The 20,780-nt window shown below is 45.0% G+C and overlaps 1 protein-coding gene across 5 annotated transcripts in view; it reads left to right on the top strand.

Annotated features, from left to right (window-relative positions):
* CA10 (carbonic anhydrase 10) overlaps positions 1-20,780 on the top strand; it is a 480,117-nt gene that overhangs the window by 81,029 nt on the left and 378,308 nt on the right. For all 5 annotated transcript variants that reach the window (XM_044389314.3, XM_026513187.4, XM_048224027.2 and 2 more), the window contains exon 3: positions 752-826. In XM_044389314.3, coding sequence (XP_044245249.1) covers positions 752-826 — 75 coding nt within the window. The remainder of the gene's footprint in view (positions 1-751; positions 827-20,780) is intronic.

Here is a 20,780-nt window from a genome sequence, read left to right as displayed (position 1 = left end):
GCCTTTACTACTGAACCGCATTCACAAGTGTGTGTGCACTTTGGGGCGTACGCCCACATGTAATAGAATCACCCCAGATCGCCCACCCACTGTCATGAAGATCAAAGATTATCCCGAGGTCTTGTCAGCATGAGCTCACAGATCCCTATGCTATGTCCAGTTTCTTGGGCTTTCCACGTTTTCTCCCTATGATGGCCAAAGCTCTCACCATGATGACGTATATTCTTGTTTTCATTTTTCCAGGGCCTGAGGAAAGCTCTTCCCTCTTCTAGCCCAGCCCTTTTAGCAAATGCCGTGCCTCCTCTCCATTCCTAAGGGGTCTGTGCACCCCTTGCCTGGCTTGTGGATGGATCAGCCTGCTTTCCTCAGTCCTAGTGGAGGGTGTGCGTGTGCATGTGCGTGTGTATACGTGTGCACGTGCGTGTGTAGGGGCAGGTGCAGGAAAGAGGTGAGTCAGAGGTAGAGACAAGTGGCAGGGGAATTCAAATAAGCTTAAATACATAATTACTGTCTATTTCCCTTCAATAGAAATCTACCAAGTGCTTTTTTATAAAAACGCAGTGACAGTATATTTACAAGTTAATCTATTTGAAAAAAAAAAAAAAAAGAGATGGAAGGTGGCTGCTGCATTTTGTAGGATGACTTGTGGGTGGGAGAGGGTTATTGTGTGTATGTTCACCCTTCTTCCATGGCCAGGACACAGGGATGCTTGGCTAGCCTCTCAATGTCTCTTTCTTTTTTTCCCTTACAGCTCAACAGAATTCACCAAAAATCCATGAAGGCTGGTGGGCGTACAAGGAGGTGGTCCAGGGAAGCTTTGTTCCAGGTAAATACACATTTATTCTTTTTCTTTTATTTTTTTAAGGAAAGAATTTGAATGAAATTTTATTTCCAGAATTTTGCATTTGCTGCATGGCAAGGAAGGTATCGCAAGGAGTAGCAGTATCTTTCGTACTCGGTAGATGTAAGACTTTTCCATCAAGGGGATGTTTGTTCAAGAGTGGCGATTTCACCAAGACCCCCTTTCTGCACGGGAGCCTACATCCCAAGGCCTTTCCCTCTACAGGTGGCTCTGCCAGGGAGAGGGCCACGGAGGACTGAGGGTTGAAGCTCTGTCTGTTGCAATTTGATTAAGCGAGAAAGAGCTTTTTTTTTTTTTTTTTTTTTTTTTTTTTTAACATTAACTAAATGGGAAGTCTGGAAGGGCTGACCATGACAGTGAGGCTTGCTGGGTTGCACGCAGTCACTGACGTCACTGCAATAGCATCTGTGGTCAGGACTTAGCAGATGGGGCCAAGCACGGGCTCAAAATAACGGGCGGAGTGGATGCTGTCAGCATGGGGGTGGGGGGAAGAGAACTGAAGACAAATTAGAGCCAGAAACATACCATGGCTTTAGTGTCAAAGGAAGGCGGAGGGTCCTTGTGGTCCCCCACCACTCTACCCTTAGTCACGGTCCTCCTCCTTCTGCTTTATCACACTTCAGTGGGCAGAGAGGCAAGAGAAAGAGCAGGAATGTTAAAGGAGAAAGATGGACAGAAAGGCGGGTGAACTATTTCAAAGTATTTTTAACTGCCTAGATGTGGGAAGGGGAGAAATGGAGCTCTTGAGAGGGTTGATATGGGGTCCCCACTTAGGCTGTGAACACAGAGGGCTCCACGTGTCGATGGAGATCTTTGTAGTTGGTGGCAGGTGGGAAGAGAAGTGTCCCCAGCTCACCTGGTTCATTCTTAGCTGCTATCTGTTACGTTCTGGTTCTTCTGTAGAGTTCCTGATGTCAGCTGTGCAGAGCTCAGCAAGTTCCTAAACCCCTCTGGGCATCACCTTTTAAGTTGTACCATGGGACACATGCTCTTGGGGCTTCCAATAGGAGGAAAGCGGCTTGGTGAGGGAGAGGTGGGTGACCCACGAAAAAGCCAGCTGACTGCCAAATAGCCTCATAAATTTAGATTATTAACTGTACAGATTTACTATGGCACATTTATTCCTTGGCCCAGTGGGCATAGAAACTGGTCTTGATTAATTCACCCAGAAACGATCAGGTTTCTAATAATGATCTTGTAACAACTTAATTGACACAGGCTCTATTCACGTGGCCTGATCTAGATACATGGCATTTTATCCTTAACAACTGGGGACATCCCTCGCCAATGGATGGAGTGTTTATTGTTTTCCTGAGGAATCTGCTTCTCATATTGAAGGCATCCCAGAAATTGCATTTATAATTATATGCTTTGCTTTGCGCTTATGGAATTAGAGCAACAAAGGGCATATTCCCTCCAGGTTATAACGAGTCTTGCCAAACTAATAATATCCTCTGTAGTGACTGAAGTGCTCACGGATAACACTGAATAAGTCCTGCAAAGTTTGCCTTTTCTGCCCCACATTTTATTTTTGATGATTTCCCCTCGGTTGGCACATCCCTTCTTTACACGTGTTCACAGCCCTCTTTTGATTTGGTGTGTTGCTTCTGAGACAGCCACAGGAAAGTTTTACCTTTCCTTTTGTGTGTTGATTTTAAAAAGCTGACCTTTCCCTCATTTCCAGCTTTATGGGAGATAATACGTATGAAATGTGCAGTGTGGACTCTCGAGTCAGAGAGACTGGGCGTTGAGTCTGAGTCCTATGGCTTCCTTCTGGTAGTTCTGTCAGCGGATTGCCTACCTCCTCTCAGATCCTTGGGTTATTTATCTCTTAACATGGAGATAAGGACCCAGTCTGCCTCATGAGGGTTTGTGAGGATTAAATGCTATAATGCAAGATAAGGTGCTTATGGTCACGTCTGACGCATGGCGTGAGCACACGTCAGTTGTTCTGGGTATAACTATTATTATCAATAGCAATGTAATTGGATATTTGATACTTCTCTGCTTGGGAAAAGGCAGAGAGCTAGAAACTAGAAACATAGTCATGCAAGTGAGGGTCTCTCATGATGCATAGAACACGGAAGATACTTAGTAACTATTCCTTGGATTGGTGAGCTCCACTGGTCTCCACACAGTGGCCAACAGAGAAGTGACTTTATCATCCTCTGCATTTAACAGTCCCAAAGCCCTTTGGCTTCCTGGTAAAGAAGACTGGTGTCTGATGATTTTACTTCTTAAACTTTGGGGCACTCCACTCCGTTTAAAAAAAAAAAAAAGATAAGAGTCATGAGAATTTTTGAATTAAGTAATTGGACCCGAGGCTCTAGCATCTGACACACTCCAAATGACCTACTTTATCTGAGTTTGTGCTTAAGGCAAACACTGGACCCTTTATCTCTTATTATCACTGCTGAGTATAAGGTCGAGAGTGTTCTTTGCTTTGCCACTGGGATTTTCTTCATGTTATGGATGTGTAAAAAAGAAGAGAACTTTGGATGACTAGACTATTTGGGCATGTTTTATTGCCTCATAAGTTCTTTGCAAGAGTATCTAGAAAAAAGTCGGCATAACAGTTGTGAAACTGTGATTTCAACAAAGCTCGTGGTGCCTAGAAATAAATGATTTCCCTAGCAATGGCAAGCACAAGGTTGATGTGGCACCAGGATAACCCACGTTGGTCGCTTCAAAGGACCTGTGGAGTAGCCACCTGATGCTGACACCACGTGTGGGACTGTTGATGAAGAGGTTCTTATTCAAGGCTCAACCCACCATCTAAAGAGGAAGATGAGCCACAAACCCGTGACTCAGTATAACAAGGGCTCTACTAGGGTTTGTAGAACATGTGAAGGAGTCCGTAAAGTATTGTGATTCTGCCTGCCTGTTGACTAGCGGACTTTGTTGCTTTCCCGCTCAGATCTGCACTTCCATCCAACCTCACCCCTAACTACAGCCTGCTTGGCAGGCAGAACCCCGATTTTATTTATGTTCACCCTCTACACAGCCATGTGCTCAGAGAAGCAGTCCTTTCCCAGGCCCAGAAAGTTACTTTTGAGTAGTATCTACCCCACTAAAGGTGATTTCAATCTCTTTCTTGAGAGAGATTGATTCAGACATCATGATGGCTAATTTCGTGTGTCAAATCGGCTAGTCAACAATACCAAGATATTTGGTCAAACACTATTCTAGGTTTTTCTGTGATGATATATATATATATATATATATTTTTTAAGTAGGCTCCATGCTCAGTGTGGAGCCCAAAGTGGGGCCTGAACCCGTGACCCTGAGATCAAGACCTGAGCTGAGATGGAGAGTCAGACGCTTAACCAACTGAGCCACCCAGGTGCCCCACTGTGAAGTTTTTTGTTTTTTTTTAGATGAGATTACCATTTACAGCAGTGGAGTTTAAGTAAAGCACATTACCCTCCCTAATGTCAGTGGGCCTCATCCGATCAGTTGAAGGCCTTGAGAGAAAGACTGAGGTTCCTTAAGGAAGAGGGAATTCTGCTTCCAGAGGATTTTGGCCTCAAGCTGCAATGTCAACTCCTCTTTGGGTCTCCAGCCTGTCAGTCTACCCTGCAAACTACAGATTTGTCAGTCTCCACAATGAAATGAGCCAGTTCCTTAAAATAAATCTCTCTGTCTACACACAGACACAGACACACACACACACACACACACACACACACACACACACATTCTATTGGTTCTGTTTCTCTGGAAAACCCTGACTGATTCTCTAATATAGACGTGAGCCTGGGTAAACAATTCTGTCCACAGTGGGGACAAAAGCTACACTGAAGATGACAAAACAAACTTGGCATGAATGTAGCTCTTGCATGGCTTACTTTAGCAGTAAATTAACCATGGAACGGCCTCATTTTCTTAAATGAGATGATAAATCTCTTACCGTTGGAGCTGTTTTGAGTCAGGCTTTCTGTCACTTGCAGCCCAAAGCATTCTCCCAGACTCAAGGTTCTCCGTGGAGAAGGAGGAGAAGGTGGGCAATATCGAACAGCCCTGGCGGAGTGGGGTGGAAATGCAGCGTGGGTGTGGGCAGTGTCTACAGGGCAGGGCACACCATGGGGCTTATGCGTGAGGCGGCCAGCAGGTCCTCAGGGGCCAGGCCACGGGACTCTTTGTGTTTCATGTTCAAGAGCCTAGACATAATCTCTTTGACAATAGAGGAATTATGAGACATCCCAAAGCTCTGGAGAGAAACAATCAAATGTGTATTTTAAAAATCCAGCTCTGGCTGTAGTAATGGAGATGTACTGCATTTTGATAAGAATATCAGAGGCACAGGGATTCATGAGGTGGCTTTTTTCTTTTCTTTTCTTTTCTTTTCTTTTCTTTTCTTTTCTTTTCTTTTCTTTTCTTTTTTTTCTTTTCTTTTTTTCTTTTTAATCATCCAGGCGAGAGATGGCAGGCACCTATCCTAAGACTGTAGGGGAGGGGGAAAAAAAAAAAGCCCAAACCAAAGGAAAAAAAAAACAAAAAACCCAAAAACAAAACCCCAAAACTGGGTTAATCATGTTATTGAAGGATTCGGCATGGGGTTTGTTTAGTGACATTTAAAGTCTATTTCTCTTTCACACATGTAGATAACACATTTATCATTTAGCATAAATATACACATTTAACACATTTCAGAAAAATTTGTGCCAAATACTGTCTTTTCACATTCCATTTATCCAAAACAGTAGGGGAATCAGGCATTCTCTATAGAGGAGGCACTATGTTAGAAGCTGGGGGTTTAAAAAGAGATGGCCTCTGACTTCTTTCAATCCAGTGGGAGAGACAGTCATGAAAAGTAATAAGGGGCCCCTCAGCCCCAACACCTGCTTCACGTGGCCATGCTTAGAATGGGGAGTTTCTTTCTCTCATTTCAGACTAGGACATCAGAATCGAGGGGCTTGCTTCCCTTTTAAAGCTTTAAATCATGACACTTGGGGTATATATTTTAGAACTTGATGAAACCCTAGAGAAGGTGAAGAACCTCTCTTCCGTGTCACTACCCCCTAAGGGTTGCTCTCAGGGTGCTGAACCTGACCTCTCGAACTCACTCATCCAGCAAGCTCTCTCTGGATGCCTGCTTTCAGCTTGGTCCTTGGTGGGTAAAGACACAAAGGGGGTGCCTGGGTGGCATAGTCAGTTAAGCTGCTGGCTCTTGGTTTCAGCCCAGGTCATGGTCTCAGGGTCGTGAGATCAAGCCTGCATCGGGCTCCATGCTCAGTGTGGAGCCTGCTAAAATTTCTCTCTCCCTCTCCGTCTGCCCCTCCCCCTGCATGCACGTGGGTGCACTCTCTCTCTCCCCCTAAAATAAATAAATAAATCTTAAAAAAGTCAAAAAGACACAAAGGTCATTCCACTGTGGTCTCAAGATGCTGAGGATAGTGAGAGAGAGGGAGATAGGTAACTATCCATCACATGGCAGTGTTTCCAGGATTGCCATGGAGGCTGTCTTGGGCTTGCCCAGTTTGAGAGAGCACGGAGGGCTTCCCAGCCAATGCAGTGCCTAAACTGAGTCCCCAAGGGTAACATGTATGATTCTGCTAGGGCAGGAAGAGAAGAAATGGTGTTTCAGAAAGGGGAGGGAGATGGGCAAAGGCCTGGAGGCTGGGAAGAGAGAGGCTCACTGTGCCAGGAGAGCCGAGGGGAGTCAGGGCTGAGGAGGGCAGCACGAGTCCCTGCATGGAAGGCCATACCATCTGCCGGTTTAGATTTTACCCTGAACGCACTGGGGTGCCAAGGGAGGGATGAAAGCTAATGCAAGATCCAGTAAGAGGGAGATGTGAGCTAAGATAGGAGCAGCGGGGTGTCTGAGGAGGGTCTAGCCTCCAGGGGCAGGAGCCTTGTCTCCCTTTGCCCCTACCCCTCCAGGACACAGCGCAAACCTTGCATCCAGCAGGGGCTCCACGTTTGCTAAGTCAGCTTGAATCGGAACAGAGGCATTGTTGCTCCTTGAAGCCAGGTGTGAAGCCGCAGCAGCAGCAACATAAACCCAGCACTACCAGCGGAAAGGGCTACAAAGGTGCACGGGAAAAACCGCCCGTTTCCTGCCTGTGTCTCCTTTGCTCCTCCTGCAGCACGTTTCGCTTCTGACACTTCAGGTCACCAAACTTCAGGGTGGAGCTTTTCTCACACAGCAAGTAATTCTCACAACCCCATCTGAGTGTCTTTCAGTTTAACTCAATTCTAACACTTTCTACCTGGAGAGAGCGTCCGATCCCACAGGTGAAGGGCTCTGTTCCATGAGACAGCCACCACCCCATTTCAGATGCCAGTCACATACAGTAGGTCCCCAGGCCACCCATGACTTCTATCTGTCTTGGCTACAAATCAGAGGTTCCCACAACCTCTTCTTCCAGTTTGATGAATTTGCTAGAGCGGCTCACAGAACTCAGGGAAACAACGTATGTTTACCAGTTTATTAAAGGATATGATAAAGGATACAGATGAACAGCCAGATGAAGAAATGCATAGGGAGAGGAGCTCCTTGTGGAGCTGGGGTGTACCACTCTCCTAGAACATGAATGGGTTCACCAGCCGGGAAGCTTTCCAAACCCCCCACTACTGGGATTTTTATGGGGGCTTCCTCACATGGCCATGATCAATTACCGACTCTCTTTGTAGCCCCGCCTCCTCATCTGGAGAAATTGGGGGTGGGTGGGTGGAGAGGCTGAAAATTCCAAGCTTCTATTCATGGCTCGGTCTTTCTGTTGACCAGCCCCCATCTAGAGGCCATCCAGGAGCCCACCTTGAGTTGCCTCGTTAGAACAAGAAGTGCTCCTGGTGTTCTCATCACTTAGGAACATAGAAGGGTTTCGGGAGCAACGGTGTGGAGAGAGTAGGCTTGGAGGTGTGTTCCCGGCAGAGGAGTGCGTGTGCGTAAAGGCTCACAGGCATGCTTGGGCATGACGTGTGTAAGAAGTCGAACAAACTTCACTCTGGCCAGAACGTAGAGTGTCAGAGGCTAAGTGGTTTGAGATCGGAGGCAGTCGGGACCCTCCACGTGCTTGGGCCACGCTTCAGGTATTCCACGTGAGGACCCCAGGAACCACAGGAGGACGGGAAGAAGCTATAAGCAACTCGCTCTTCCTCTGAGATCTGGCAGGCACCAAGGGATCATGAAAGTGAGTTTCTAGCTGTCTGAATGATTAATAGAGAAACCCGAAGCTTCGTTTCTGATCAGAATGGGCTTAGGAGGCTGCTTTGGCCCACTGCACCGTCCTCGGGTATGTTCTTCAAAATCAAGGAGAAATGGTTTGCACGAGACAATCCGTTCTCGCAGCATGAAGATTCCCACCGCTTCCTTGTTGGGTAGGTTTAAAACCTCAAGATTGTTAGAAGATGCAGGTAATTATGTCTATTGGCAGCCACCTGTGGTTTAGCACCGATACCTAATTACCTGCATTGTTTAAAATGGCCAGTTTTCTCTACTTAAGACAGGCTCCTATTAGACATCAGTAAGGAATATGAGCTCTCTTTTCTCCCTGAAGTCCTCCTGCGGAGGGAAGCAGGCTGGATGGTGGGGTGCTTGGTGATGTAGGAAGACAAGCCCTGGGTCATGCATGCCCCCCATTCCTCCATATAGTAGATGGTGCCTATATTCTGTTGCTGTGTAGCAAATTACCATACATCTAGCAGCTTAAATAGACGCACATTTATTGTCTTACAGTTTCCTTGGGTCAGGGGTTCACGCGTGGCTTAGCTGGGTCCTCTTCTCAGGGTCTTGTAAGGCTGCAAAAGGTGTCAGTCCCTTTGTTTCTCATCTGGGGCCAAGCTCACACAGCTCCTGGGCAGAATTCAGTTCTTCGGGGTTGTAGGACAGAGGCCCTCAGCTCCTACAGGCTGTCCCTCCTCCATAGTTCACAGCACGACTGACTGTTTCAAGGCCAAGAGGAAAGTGTCTTTCTTTGAATCTCCCCTTTCTATTCTGGAAAAGTTTGGCCTCGCTTTTAAAAATTAACGCCTATCCAGAATAATCTTCCTATAATCAACTCAAAGTCGGCTGATGGATGACGTCATTCACATCTGCAAGATCCCTTTATCTCACATACCATGTAACCTACTTACAGGAGTGATACTGTTGCGTGGGTGTGTATGCCAGAAGGTGAGAGAGTTGGAGGCCATCTTGGAATTTGGCCTGCCACACTGACCTTCATTCCTCTGTGTGGTAAATAGTGCGGGCGTTCCCCCGTGTACTAAGCTGTGCCCCTCATTCCTTCATCTGTAGAAAACTAAAAGTCTGCTAAAATGGGGGCACCTGGGTGGCTCAGTCGGTTAGGTGTCCGACCCTTGATTTCGGCTCAGGTCGTGATCTCAGGGTCATAGGATCAAGTCCTGTGTACAGGTCTGCACTCAGCAGGGAATCCACTTGGGATTCTCTCTCCCTCTGCCCCTCCTGCCCCACCTCTCTCTCTCTCCCCCTAAAATAAATAAATAAATAAAATCTTTTTAAAAAAATAAAGTTTTTATTTATTTATTTGTGAGAGAGAGAGAGCACGAGCAGGGTGGGGGGGCAGATGGAGAGGGAGAAGCAGACTCCCCACCCAGCAGGGAGCCCGACACAGGGGCTTGAGCCCAGGACCCTAGGATCATGACCTGAGCCGAAGGCAGACGCTTAACTGAGCCACCCAGGCACCCCCATAAGTAAAATCTTTAAAACAAAAAGACTGCTAAAATGCTCATGCTAAATCGATCCCATTTGAAGATGAAGTAGACACTGTTCTAGCCTAACATCTTCAAATTGAGAGGTGATAAATTATATTTTTTGGATTGGATATTGTTTCTGTTGCCTTTCCGTGAAGAGTACCCTCAGGTGAAAACCAAAGCCACCTTCCCCCACAACACCTCGGATTTCTCAGCCAGTGCTCCTATATTTACAACAAATGTCAAGTGTGAGGGAGAGGGAAGGATTTTCTACATGACTCCCAGGCAACTTGGGTGGAATTGTTCTCCTTTGTGGAGACAGGAAAGAAACAGTGAGGTGGGTGGGACCCAGCACGGAGAGGCTCCCTGTGGACAACAGCCAGGTGCCACCCCAAATTGCTCTTCCGCCATTTTCCCCCTGCCTTTCTCTCCCTGGCCCTTCTATCCTCTGGCTTCAGACTCTGGCTTCTGATACTTCTCCCTACTCAGACCTTTGTCCTTGTGTTTGGCGAGCTGGCCCTTTGGAGACTGGCTAGGACTCAATGTTTGCTTTCCACCATCTTCCCAAGCTCCTCCTCCACCTTCAGCTGACAGGCTCTGTTGACAGGCTTCCTCCCCTCAGGAATTCACTGCATGATCACCCCAACCCTACTCAGTCTCCCTCTGAAGGAAAGAGGATCCCACAGCCCCTAAACTTACCCACCCTCCAGCATCCTTTAATACACCCCACTCGAAGAGTGTTATATAAAGTCATTGTATTAGTTTCATGTGGCTGCCATTACCAGTTACACAAGCAGTGGCTCGAAACAATACAGATTTATTATAATTCTGGAGGTAGAGATGTTCTAAAATCAAGCCCCTCCTGATGTCTCACTTTATGGCATCAATTTCTTTGCTATAACAATGTATGCAAACCCTTCTGTTTGAGTGTAGAATTCATTTTAATTTCTTTAAGGGATAAAACTTGCATTTTACAGAGTCCTGTTGCATATTCTTTGGTCAAGGGAGGAGCCCTCTGCTATTGGAGGCAATCAATCCTTATGTGTAAGTTCTTCTTTTCTGTGTTTCCTTTACTTGAGCAGGGAGTGGGCGGGCAAGCACACAGGTACTCTGCCCCTGAGCTTTACTTCTGTTGTCACCAATCTTCTTTCTCGCTTGGGTCATGAAAGCAGCAAAGAGAACAGGAAAGTGCTCACTGGTTTGGCTCATCCACTACCCAGACACGTAATCTCGGCCAAGTCATTTCGTATCTCAGGCTCTTGATTTCCTTATGTATAAAATCACAACCTTGAGCTGCATTATTTTCAAAGACCCATCCTGGCTCCGATATTCTCTGAGAGTTTGCTAATGTGATCTAAGATTGGTTTGGGAGATACATTTAGCAGCATTAAGAAATAGAATATTGATTTCATTCACAGGGTAATTTTATTATGTTCTCAGTATCAGTATTTGGAAATGGAGTCAGTGAGGTAAGCGTGTCTCTCTAGATTTCAGATCTCTCGTCTCTATGAGAAAGCAAAGAGAACTTAATGGATGTATTCTTCCCGGTGTAAGAGGGTGATGTTACACTGACTCACCCTCGGTTATAAATACCTTTAGGTAGATTTTTTTTTCACAGAAATTGGGATGTGTAGAGATTACAATTTACTCTGAGCCTGAAAGATGCCAGACACCCTGCTAGACACTGGGGATACGGATGAGAATACCGCTCCTGCTCGTACAGAGCTCACAGACAAGTTTGGAGACAGATTGCAAATCAGAGGTTACAGTTTAGCATGATAGGGGGTGTGAAACCGAGCCGAAAGACAAAGGAGAAAGTTGCAAGTAGCTCTGCCTTCAGGTCAGAGAAGGCTTTGCACGTGAGGACGTCTCTTGACAGGGTCTTAGAAGATAACGGAAGAGTACGTCAGGTGGGCAAGATGGAAAAGGGCATTGCTGGTGGATTAAACACAATGGGATCTGACCTACTACTACGTAACAGATTGTAAACTTCTCGCAAGCATCCTTGCAAGCATCTCTTGTGTGACAGCCCCTAATCCACACTTCACCGCTGTGCTGTGGAAAGTGCACTGTGTCCCACTCCATTGTGTGCCAGCTGTGTGATGTTTAGAAATCACTTAACTTCTCAGAGCCTCAGTTTACTCACTTGTAAAATAAGAACCATAAAACCTATGTCTCAAATATTTTTGTAAAAATAAAATGAGAGTAATCATCCCCTATCAGTAGAAAATGCAAGATACTAGACCCCCACTGGATGCCTCAAGCGCAGATTGTACCGAACCCTGTATCTACCCTCTTTTTCTCCTATACATACGTACCTATGATCAAGTTTAATTTATAAATTAGGTACAGCAAGAGATCCTTGACAATAACTAATAATAACATAGAATATTATAACAATATGTTATAATAAAAGTTATGTGGAAGTGGTCTCTCTCTCTAAATATCTCCCTGTAGTGTGCTCATCCTTGTTCTTGTGATGACGTGAGACGATAAAATGTATATGTGGTGAGGCGAAGGGAGAATGATGTAGGCATGTGACGTAGGGCTAGGCTATTCGGGATCTTCTGATGATAAGTCGGAAGGTGAATCATCTACCTTCAAACCACGGTTGACCACAGGTAACGGGAACCACAGAAAGCGAAACCGCGAATAAGGAGGGACCACTGTCTAGATTAGACCTAGACATGCCTTGTCGACTCTGAAAGACTACGAAGGTATTGCTCTTTTTGTTACCATGATTTTGCACGGGGCTATTTAAGTCTGCAAGGCAGGGCTCTGCTTGGTTGTACTACTATTTTGAGTTCCTAATCCAGCCTTCTAATCCAGGAAGACACGGGAAGCCTTTTGAAGATGTGTTAATAACCGCCCATTGTGCAAAAAGAGACAATGTGAACACAAGTACACATGCAGCTTGTACGCATAGGTCACTACAAAGACGGTCATGCTGCAGGCATCCAACATGAGATGTTGCTGAGGGATGCGATCTTGCACCAAGACTTCTCAGAGGCACGTGTCTTTCCTGGTTCCACACACTGAGTCCTGGCCCAGTCAGCACAGGGGGCTCGAGCCAGTCAACCGCTTTGGAAATACTTCTGGAAGGACACCTGAGTGGCTCAACTGGTTAAGCATCTGCCTTTGGCTCAGGTCATGATCCCGCGGTCCTGGGATCGAGTCCCATATCGAGCTCCCTGCTCAGAGGGGAGTCTGTTTCTCCCTCTCCCTTTGCTCCCCACCCCCACCCCGCTCATGCTCATGCTCTCTCTCTCTCAAATCAGGGTGATGAAACCCCCTGGAAGTTTGATCTGCTGCTTCTTATCCTCATGTGCTGGAAATTCTATAATGCCAGTGATAAAATACTCCTCCCGAAAAAGTAGTTTGTTGGTCTAAGTTCTAAACAATTCCTGTGGTTCCTGTTGGGTTTTAATAATATCTCTATAGGATCTTCAAATTAGCACATCTTGGTTACTTGTCTTTGAATGAGCTCTGTATCCTACACAGACGTTAATTGGAAGAGCGCTCAGTTCTCAATGAGCTTTTGACACGCAGGGACACAGCTCTGTGTGTTGGTCCCTAGAGGGCGGTCCTGAGGGTTCAGAATTGGTGGAGTTCAGGGTAGGTATGGCAGTCCCTGCCTCTAATCCCTGGAGTACTACAGATTTCCTGAGTTTAAACTGTTGATTCAAAGCACACAACAGCAGCGCTGTGATTGTAAACACATAGAAGCAGAACTTGAATTACTTCAGTGATGTCATTCCATGTGACTACTCGGAGTTTTTATTTTACTTAAAATTTAAAACCCTGAGGCAGAATGGGAACTGCAAGAGATAATATTTTTGTTCGGTCAGTGCAATTTTCAGCTCATACGTGCAATGTTTTATTGAATCGGAATAATGCCTTTAAACCTGATTTTTTTTTTTTTTTCTGTTTTAAAGCTACAGAAAAAAAAAATCGTTACTAAAGTAGTACTACCTGAGATCAGTTGTGGTGTTCAGAGGAAGGGGCATTTAAAATCACGAGAAGCTCCTGAGTCACATACTTTAGGGCTGACTCTACACAGCCTTCGGTTCAGTACCTTGACATTTTCTGAATCAACAACCCCAAAGCAGAGCTCGTGGCTGCCTTCTGACCGCAAAACACAAGGTTTCTTTGAGTGAAGCTAGCTGGATTCCCCATGCCAGGCATGGGCCATCCCAGCTAGCTGAAAATCCACTCCTTCCTCCTCCGGGCAATGCCTCCCGTTTGAAAGACGTGCTTGGGTTACCTTCGCAAGCCACAGGTGATAGCTTTATTGAGTTGTTGAGAGGTACCTTGTAAGGGTAAATACTGCTCATTGAGTTGTCGTGTGATAATGGGATTGTTTACAGAATGCACAGCAGGCTGCTTCACCCTCAGGTTACATCTCTTTGTCAGGTAGAAGATAATCAAAGGCAGCAAGCCTGTAACCCCAACCAGGAATTCTTATACTCGCCAAAGGGTGACAGGGAGGTGCCTGTGGACTTTGTTACAGGTTGTAACATTCCACAACGTTCTCAGAAAAAAACCAAAAAACTCTGTAGCAAAGGCTTTCATGCAGCAGGTATCCAGGGCCCCCTGGATGCGCTTTGAAGATTTGGGGACAGGAGGGCATCAACTCCCTTCCCTTGATCCCAGCCTGGGTGGCAGGGTCCCAGTGTGGTGATAAGGGCTGGAAGGGGTGGGGGGAGCTCCTTTCTCTCCCAAGGGGCGCCATGCCTCCTTAAGGACTGGGCTCCATGGTAGCTGTGATGATTTTTGCATTCCATCTCCAATTTACCCTGCAAGCCGTCTTCTCCCCTCACCGAACAGAATTGGGTCACCAGTTCCTGCCAAGTGCCATACCATTGGCTCCTTTTCAGCCTGGACTCGGATCACCAAGGATTCTTCTTTCTGGAAGAGTGCACATTTCTGTATCGACAGCTTCTAGATCCGAGGGCTCCTTTGCAACCTTCCGTGCCTCTCCTTCATTCACAAATGGTGTTCCAGAGCCTCTTCCTTTGCCCTCCTCACTCTTCTCATGGCCTTGGCGGCCTTCTGCTTCACGTGAACAACGCCAACATCTCTAGCCCTGGTTCCAGCCTCTTCCCAGTTACGTCCTCATTGTCCCAGCTTCCGAACAGCTCTGCCTGCCCGTCTTTTGAGCCACAGCATCTCACAGGGTGTTGCTAGTATCAGTGATACACGCTATTATATTTTATTTCAGACTCTCTGCTTTATTCCTGGAGAGCGGATTTTTGTTTTCGTTCTTTTCTTCCCCCAGAGTGATCTTTCTAACACTGCAGCAGCTGCCCAGAATCATGCCTCCTTTTAGAGAGTTTTATATTTAGATCACCCCTCTCTCGCATTTGTTTCCCTGGGAAAATACCACCCAGGCTGATCAGAAGAAATTCTGCCTTCATCTCATCAGGATGAAAATATATAATGTATCATATTATCATAACATTATCTAACATGCCATGGTATAATGTACCAGTATAACAATATGTTATATATATTATATATTTTTAATGATATAAATATAATGATATATATATTATATATTTTTAATGATGCATTTTGTGGTTGCAGCTACTTTTCCTTGAGGACATCCTCCTTGGTGCTTTTTAACATCGTGTTCGGATTCAGACTGATTGCGTCCTACATTGCTCAGCTATCGCTCTGGCTTTTGTTTTGGTTTGTTTGAGCTTTACTTCATGGGTTATTTCTGCTCTTTCTCATATCTTGTGGCATACTCTTGAATTCATTTTATAATTTTCTGAACTCCATTTTTAAGTTTTGCTCCTTTTTGGGGGGCAATAAAGGTATAGGGGTGATCAGTATTCTGGGTCCTCAGATGTCCAATAAAAGGTCTTTCTTTTGCCCTTAGGCTTGAGTGATAGTTTCTTTGGTAATAGAATTTTAGTTTCAAAAGCACCTTCCTTCGGCTTTTTCTAGGTATTACCTACTGTCAACTTGCAAATGGTGGCCAAGATGAGAAGTCTGATGCTTTTGTAGATAAATGTCTCCCAACAACCCCAGCTCCTCCTGGCTTTTAGGACATTATCTTTATCCTTGAGGTTCAGAAATGTCACGGGATGTATCCAAAGACAGGGGTATGTCTTTTTTCATTATTTGCACTCGGCATGCTGCAATCCAGGTTCTAACAGAGCAGAGGGTTTTGTTTTGTCTTTTTCTGTTTTGTTCCCACATCTAGGAATACTAAGAAGAGTGACTGACAAAAAGTAAGAGCTCCCTGAATCTTATTGGCTAAATGAACTAGTATTCAAGTCACTTCGTATTTTAGGGAAATTTTCTTCTATTATTTCTTTGATTACCTTCCCCCATCTGTTCCTTCTGCTCTCACATTCTGGACAGGTTTGGGAACATACGGATCTAATTTCTAGGCCTTTCTTTTCTTTCTATGCACAATTTCTGTGTCCTTTGCTTGCTCTCCTCATTTCATTCTCTTCTTTTTATTTTGAGTTCTAGGAGATTTCCTTTACTTACCTTTCATTGGTCTACCTTGCCTTCAGCAGCATCTGTTCTTTCTTTATTTTTTATTTTTATTTTTTATTTTTTTAAAGATTTTATTTATTTGACAGAGATAGAGACAGCCAGCGAGAGAGGGAACACAAGCAGGGGGAGTGGGAGAGCAAGAAGCGGGCTCATAGCGGAGGAGCCTGATGTGGGGCTCGATCCCATAACGCCGGGATCACGCCCTGAGCCGAAGGCAGACGCTTAACCGCTGTGCCACGCAGGCGCCCTGCATCTGTTCTTTATACAGGACTTTCGTTAACTTTTGAAATTTGGCAATCACGTTTTAGTTTCTAAAAACAGCTTCTGTTTTTCAATTTATCTTTTTTATGAAAATTTTCTTTTTTTATGGACCCATTATCTACCTAACTCCCTACAAGGACACTGATGAGATTTTTTTTTTCCACTCTTCTTTTCTCTTCAGTGTTCTCTTTGCTAATCATAGTTTTTCTCTTTCATGTTGTTGACTTCCCTCAAATGCCTGGTGATCATTGGCTATCTGTTCATGTTTTATTTTATTTATTATTTTTGAAAGATTTTATTTATGTATTTGACAGAGAGAGAGAGAGACAGCCAGCGAGAGAGGGAACACAAGCAGGGAGAGTGGGAGAGGAAGCAGCAGGCTCACAGCAGAGGAGCCTGATGTGGGGCTCGATCCCAGAACGCCGGGATCATGCCCTGAGCTAAAGGCAGACGCTTAACGACTGAGCCACCCAGGCGCCCCTGTTCATGTTTTAAACAAAGGACTCAGTAGTTCAGTACTAGAAACTGGTGTGGTTTTCTCTGCAGCCCATCGGTTTCTATGCTAAGTCTCTAACCTTGAATGAGAGGGTCAAAATGGAAAATGCTGGGGGGTCCTCCTTTCTTTGAGGTAGAGGAGGAGTAGGTAAAATGACAAGCTGGGGAATCTCAGTCTCCAAAGTCAGGAAACCTTTCTTTTCTTCTTCTTCTTTTTAAGATTTATTTACTTACTTTTAAAGAGAGAGAGAGAGTGAGAAAGAATGGGGGAGAGTCAGAAGGAGAGAATCTCAAGCAGATTCCCTGCTGAGTGTGAAGCCTGATGCAGGGCTCCATCCCAGGACCCTGAGATCATGACCTGAGCCCTGGAGGGGCCTTCTCACAGCTTCAGCACAGGAGCAAATGCCACTTCCAACTGTAACACAAATGCAGCAGCAAAACGAGCAGCAAAAACAGCTGGACCCTTGCAGAGGCCATACTGTAATCCTGGCCCTGTGTTTGGCCGGCTCCTGCTTCCTATCCCTTGGAGGCTTGGCCTTTCTCGAGGAAGCCAGTGAAAAGTTGGAAAGGAAGACTGTTACCACTGCAAGGAATTTATTTTCTCTCCTAGTTAGTTATTTATCCTTCTGTTAAATCTGATCTTACCTGCTTGATATCTTTGGAAAACTCCTCCAAATTCCTGGCCCTGCAAATGGTACTCATTCCTATTTATCAGAGTTGTTTTGTATTTATCCCTTTTCTAATATCTTTTCTGTAATTATATCTGGGAAGTATGGGTGGAAAAGAATAAGTATGTGTGCCCTGAATGATACTGAACCCAAAGTGGAGTAAATCTTCTTTACCTGCCTGCCAAACTAGTTCTTTCTCTCCAAATCTGCCATTATTTTAATGGCTCCCTGGTTCAGAGAAGCAAAAGTTAATGGCTATTGATCAGTGTTGGTGAATGCCTTTCTTTCTATTCCTTCCTTCCTTCCTCCCTCCCATCCAACCATCCATCTATCCATCCATCCTTTCTTCCTTCCTTGTCTCCTCCCATTCCTCCTTCCTGTTAAAAACTACATTTCTGTCTAGGCACTGGAAGGGGGCTGGGTATATAGGCTTAAAGAAACAAATATGGCCTTGCCCTCTCAGAGCTTACAATAGTGGGGGAGAAAAATATCAAGCAAATAAGTACACAATTAAAATACATCTTTACAAAGTATGGTGTAATCCACGAAGAAAATAAGGGTGAGAAGGCCTTATTGGGCAAATGTCATTTGAAGTGAGCCTTGAAGGGTGAGTGGAATTTGGCCAGCAGACCAGCAAGGTAAGAAGGTTGCAACAAGATGGAACATGAATATTGAAAGTCCTTGAGTTGGGAAAGCGTTTGGCACATTGGAGGCTGGTAGAGAAATCCAGGGATGGGATTGAAGTGCAGAGCAACATGAAAAAAGAATAAAAACTGAGAGTAAGGGGCTTCGTAGGCCATGTAAGGAATTGAGATTTAAATCTTTATTCAGGGAGCACCTGGGTGGCTCAGTCAGTTAAGCGTCTGCCTTCGGCTCAGGTCATGATCCCAGGGTCCCGGGATCGAGCCCCACATCAGGCTCCTTGCTCAGTCGGGAGTCTGCCTCTCCCTCTGCCCCTCCTCCTGCTTGTGCTCTCTCTCTCAAAAACTAAATAAAATCTTCAAATAAATAAATCTTTATTTAGTAGTAAGCAAGTAAAGTATTAAACAGAGGAGCTACATGAATGATACATATTTTTGTTTTAATATTTTTAGCTACTGTGGGGAGAGTAGACTAGAAAAGGGCAAGAATGGACTTAGGGAAAGTCTTGCAAAATGGCAGGTGCAAAGTAACGGTGGCTAGAACTACAGAGGCAGGAGTGAAGACACAGGTGAGTGTGCTGATGCTGGGAACGTTCTGAAAGTAGTGTGGATAGGACATTCTAATGGATTAGATGGGAAGAGAGTCATGGAGCATGAATCTTAAATTTTTGGTTTGAACAACCTGGTGAATGGTGGAGCCGTCATCAGAGCTGGTGAACCGTGGGAGAGGCAGGTCTGGAGTGGAGAGAATCCAATGTTCTGTTTCAGCTATGCTAATTTTTACATGCTCACGAAACACTCAAGAGGAGGCAACACGTTGGCAAGAGATGTCTGAGGAGAAATATGCGTTTGCCTCCTGCCAACATACAAATGGTATTTAAAAGCCACGGAGTGAATGAGATTGCCTAAAGACAAAATGCAGCTCACAGACAGGAGATTAGACGTGGAGAAAAGCCAACATTTCAGGAGATGGGCAGACATGGAAGCAGTTTCACCTCCTATGACAACTCACATGAGTATAGAATTGCATGAGCATTTTTATGTTTTAACAAACATTTATGCCACACTTACTTTGTGCCAGGCATGATTCCAAATGTTCATTTGGAAATGAACTTTGCAACTGTTAACTCATTCATTCCTCACAACCATTCCACGATGTGGGGATGGTTATTAGCTCTATCTTGCAAATAAAGAAATGGAGGCATGTGGAAGTTTCACATCTTACTCAGGTCATATAGCTCGTAGATGACAGGGCAAGGTCTCAAACCCAGGCAGACTGCGTCTAGAGTTCATCCACTTAAGTACTGTGCCATGGTGCCTGTCAGCATCCGGCCATCTCGCCTGGATTCAGTGAGACCCGGTGGTCCGTGAATATGGGAGGTGGGAATGGAAGGACATCTGCTCTTGTTGGCTTTGTAGACCTTGATTCTTTCTAACTCTTGCCATTTTAATCGATGTATTGCCTAAACCCATAGCTTTTAACTCCAAAAATAATTTATATATGTCATTTCATTATATTTCTTGTATCACTTGAATTTCGGACTGTAAGAATATTGTGATAAACTCCTAGGGGGTTTTGAATTTTTTCAGGCTCCTTTCACTTTCTCCCATTGCAACCAGATTAACCAAAGCACAACCACAGACTATTATTTCCTAGATCAACAACCTTCAGTGACCTCACATTGCTTATAGAATCAAGTTTTCATGACTCTCCTGGTATCCAAAGCCACCTGTAATTTGGCCTCAACTTCCAAGCTCATTCATCACAATTCCCCAGCATGGAGCTGCGGCTTTCAACTGGGACTAATTACCTATTCCCTGAGTACACCCTAGGCTTTCTCGGCTTAGCAACTTAGCAACTTTGTCGTGCCTTCCAGCATATTTAGAATCTCTCTGCCTACTCTAGCACACCCTGGAGGTTCTTGCTCCTGCAGGTTGGAATCTGACTCATCCCACACAACCCAGTCTGAGCGTCCTCCCTTCACCGTTCCATAATTTCCAGCGGGAACTGATCAGATTCTCTTCTGAACTCTTAAACATCCCTTGTTCCTTTTATAGCAGTCATTGGGTTCTAAATATTATGGGAACTCGTGCATACAGATTGTCACGTCTCAGAAAGCGGGTTGTCTGTATCTTTCCACCACCATCTAGAATGTCTGCACTGTGCCTGGCCAACCGTTGGGGCTTTAAGCGTTGCAGTCGTCGATAACCAGATGCAACCTCTCCCTCTCGGCTGCTTTTCCCTGTCTGATTTGTTCCTGAAGACCACAGCCCCTCTGTCTTGCTTTCCAGTGGAATGATTCTTCTTCCCAAATGCGTTCACAGCACGCGGTGATTTATTCCATGTGTTTCCCAAACATACACTAAAACCAAGGATGCCAAGTGGCTGACTCTCCAGTTAAGCCATTTGCAGATCGGATGAACTCTGCACAAGACTCCCCCACCCCCCACCCACCCATTTGCCTCTCAGCACATTGCCTCTCAGAGGCTTCAGGAAAAGAAACAAAATTGTTAGAAAGGGATTTTTGGGGGAGAGTGGGGGATATCAGTTTATAGATGGGAATCAAGAACTGAAAACTCATTTATTTTCATCTAAATAAGAATAAATGAAACTTTTTCAGGCTTTCTTTTTATTAACATAGTATTTTTTTTTTTACCATAAGACATATTTTCTAACTGGAATTT

This window comes from Ursus arctos, unplaced genomic scaffold (assembly GCF_023065955.2).
Source record: "Ursus arctos isolate Adak ecotype North America unplaced genomic scaffold, UrsArc2.0 scaffold_24, whole genome shotgun sequence".
Lineage (NCBI taxonomy): Eukaryota > Metazoa > Chordata > Mammalia > Carnivora > Ursidae > Ursus > Ursus arctos.
This window is presented reverse-complemented; position numbering and strand designations above follow the sequence as displayed.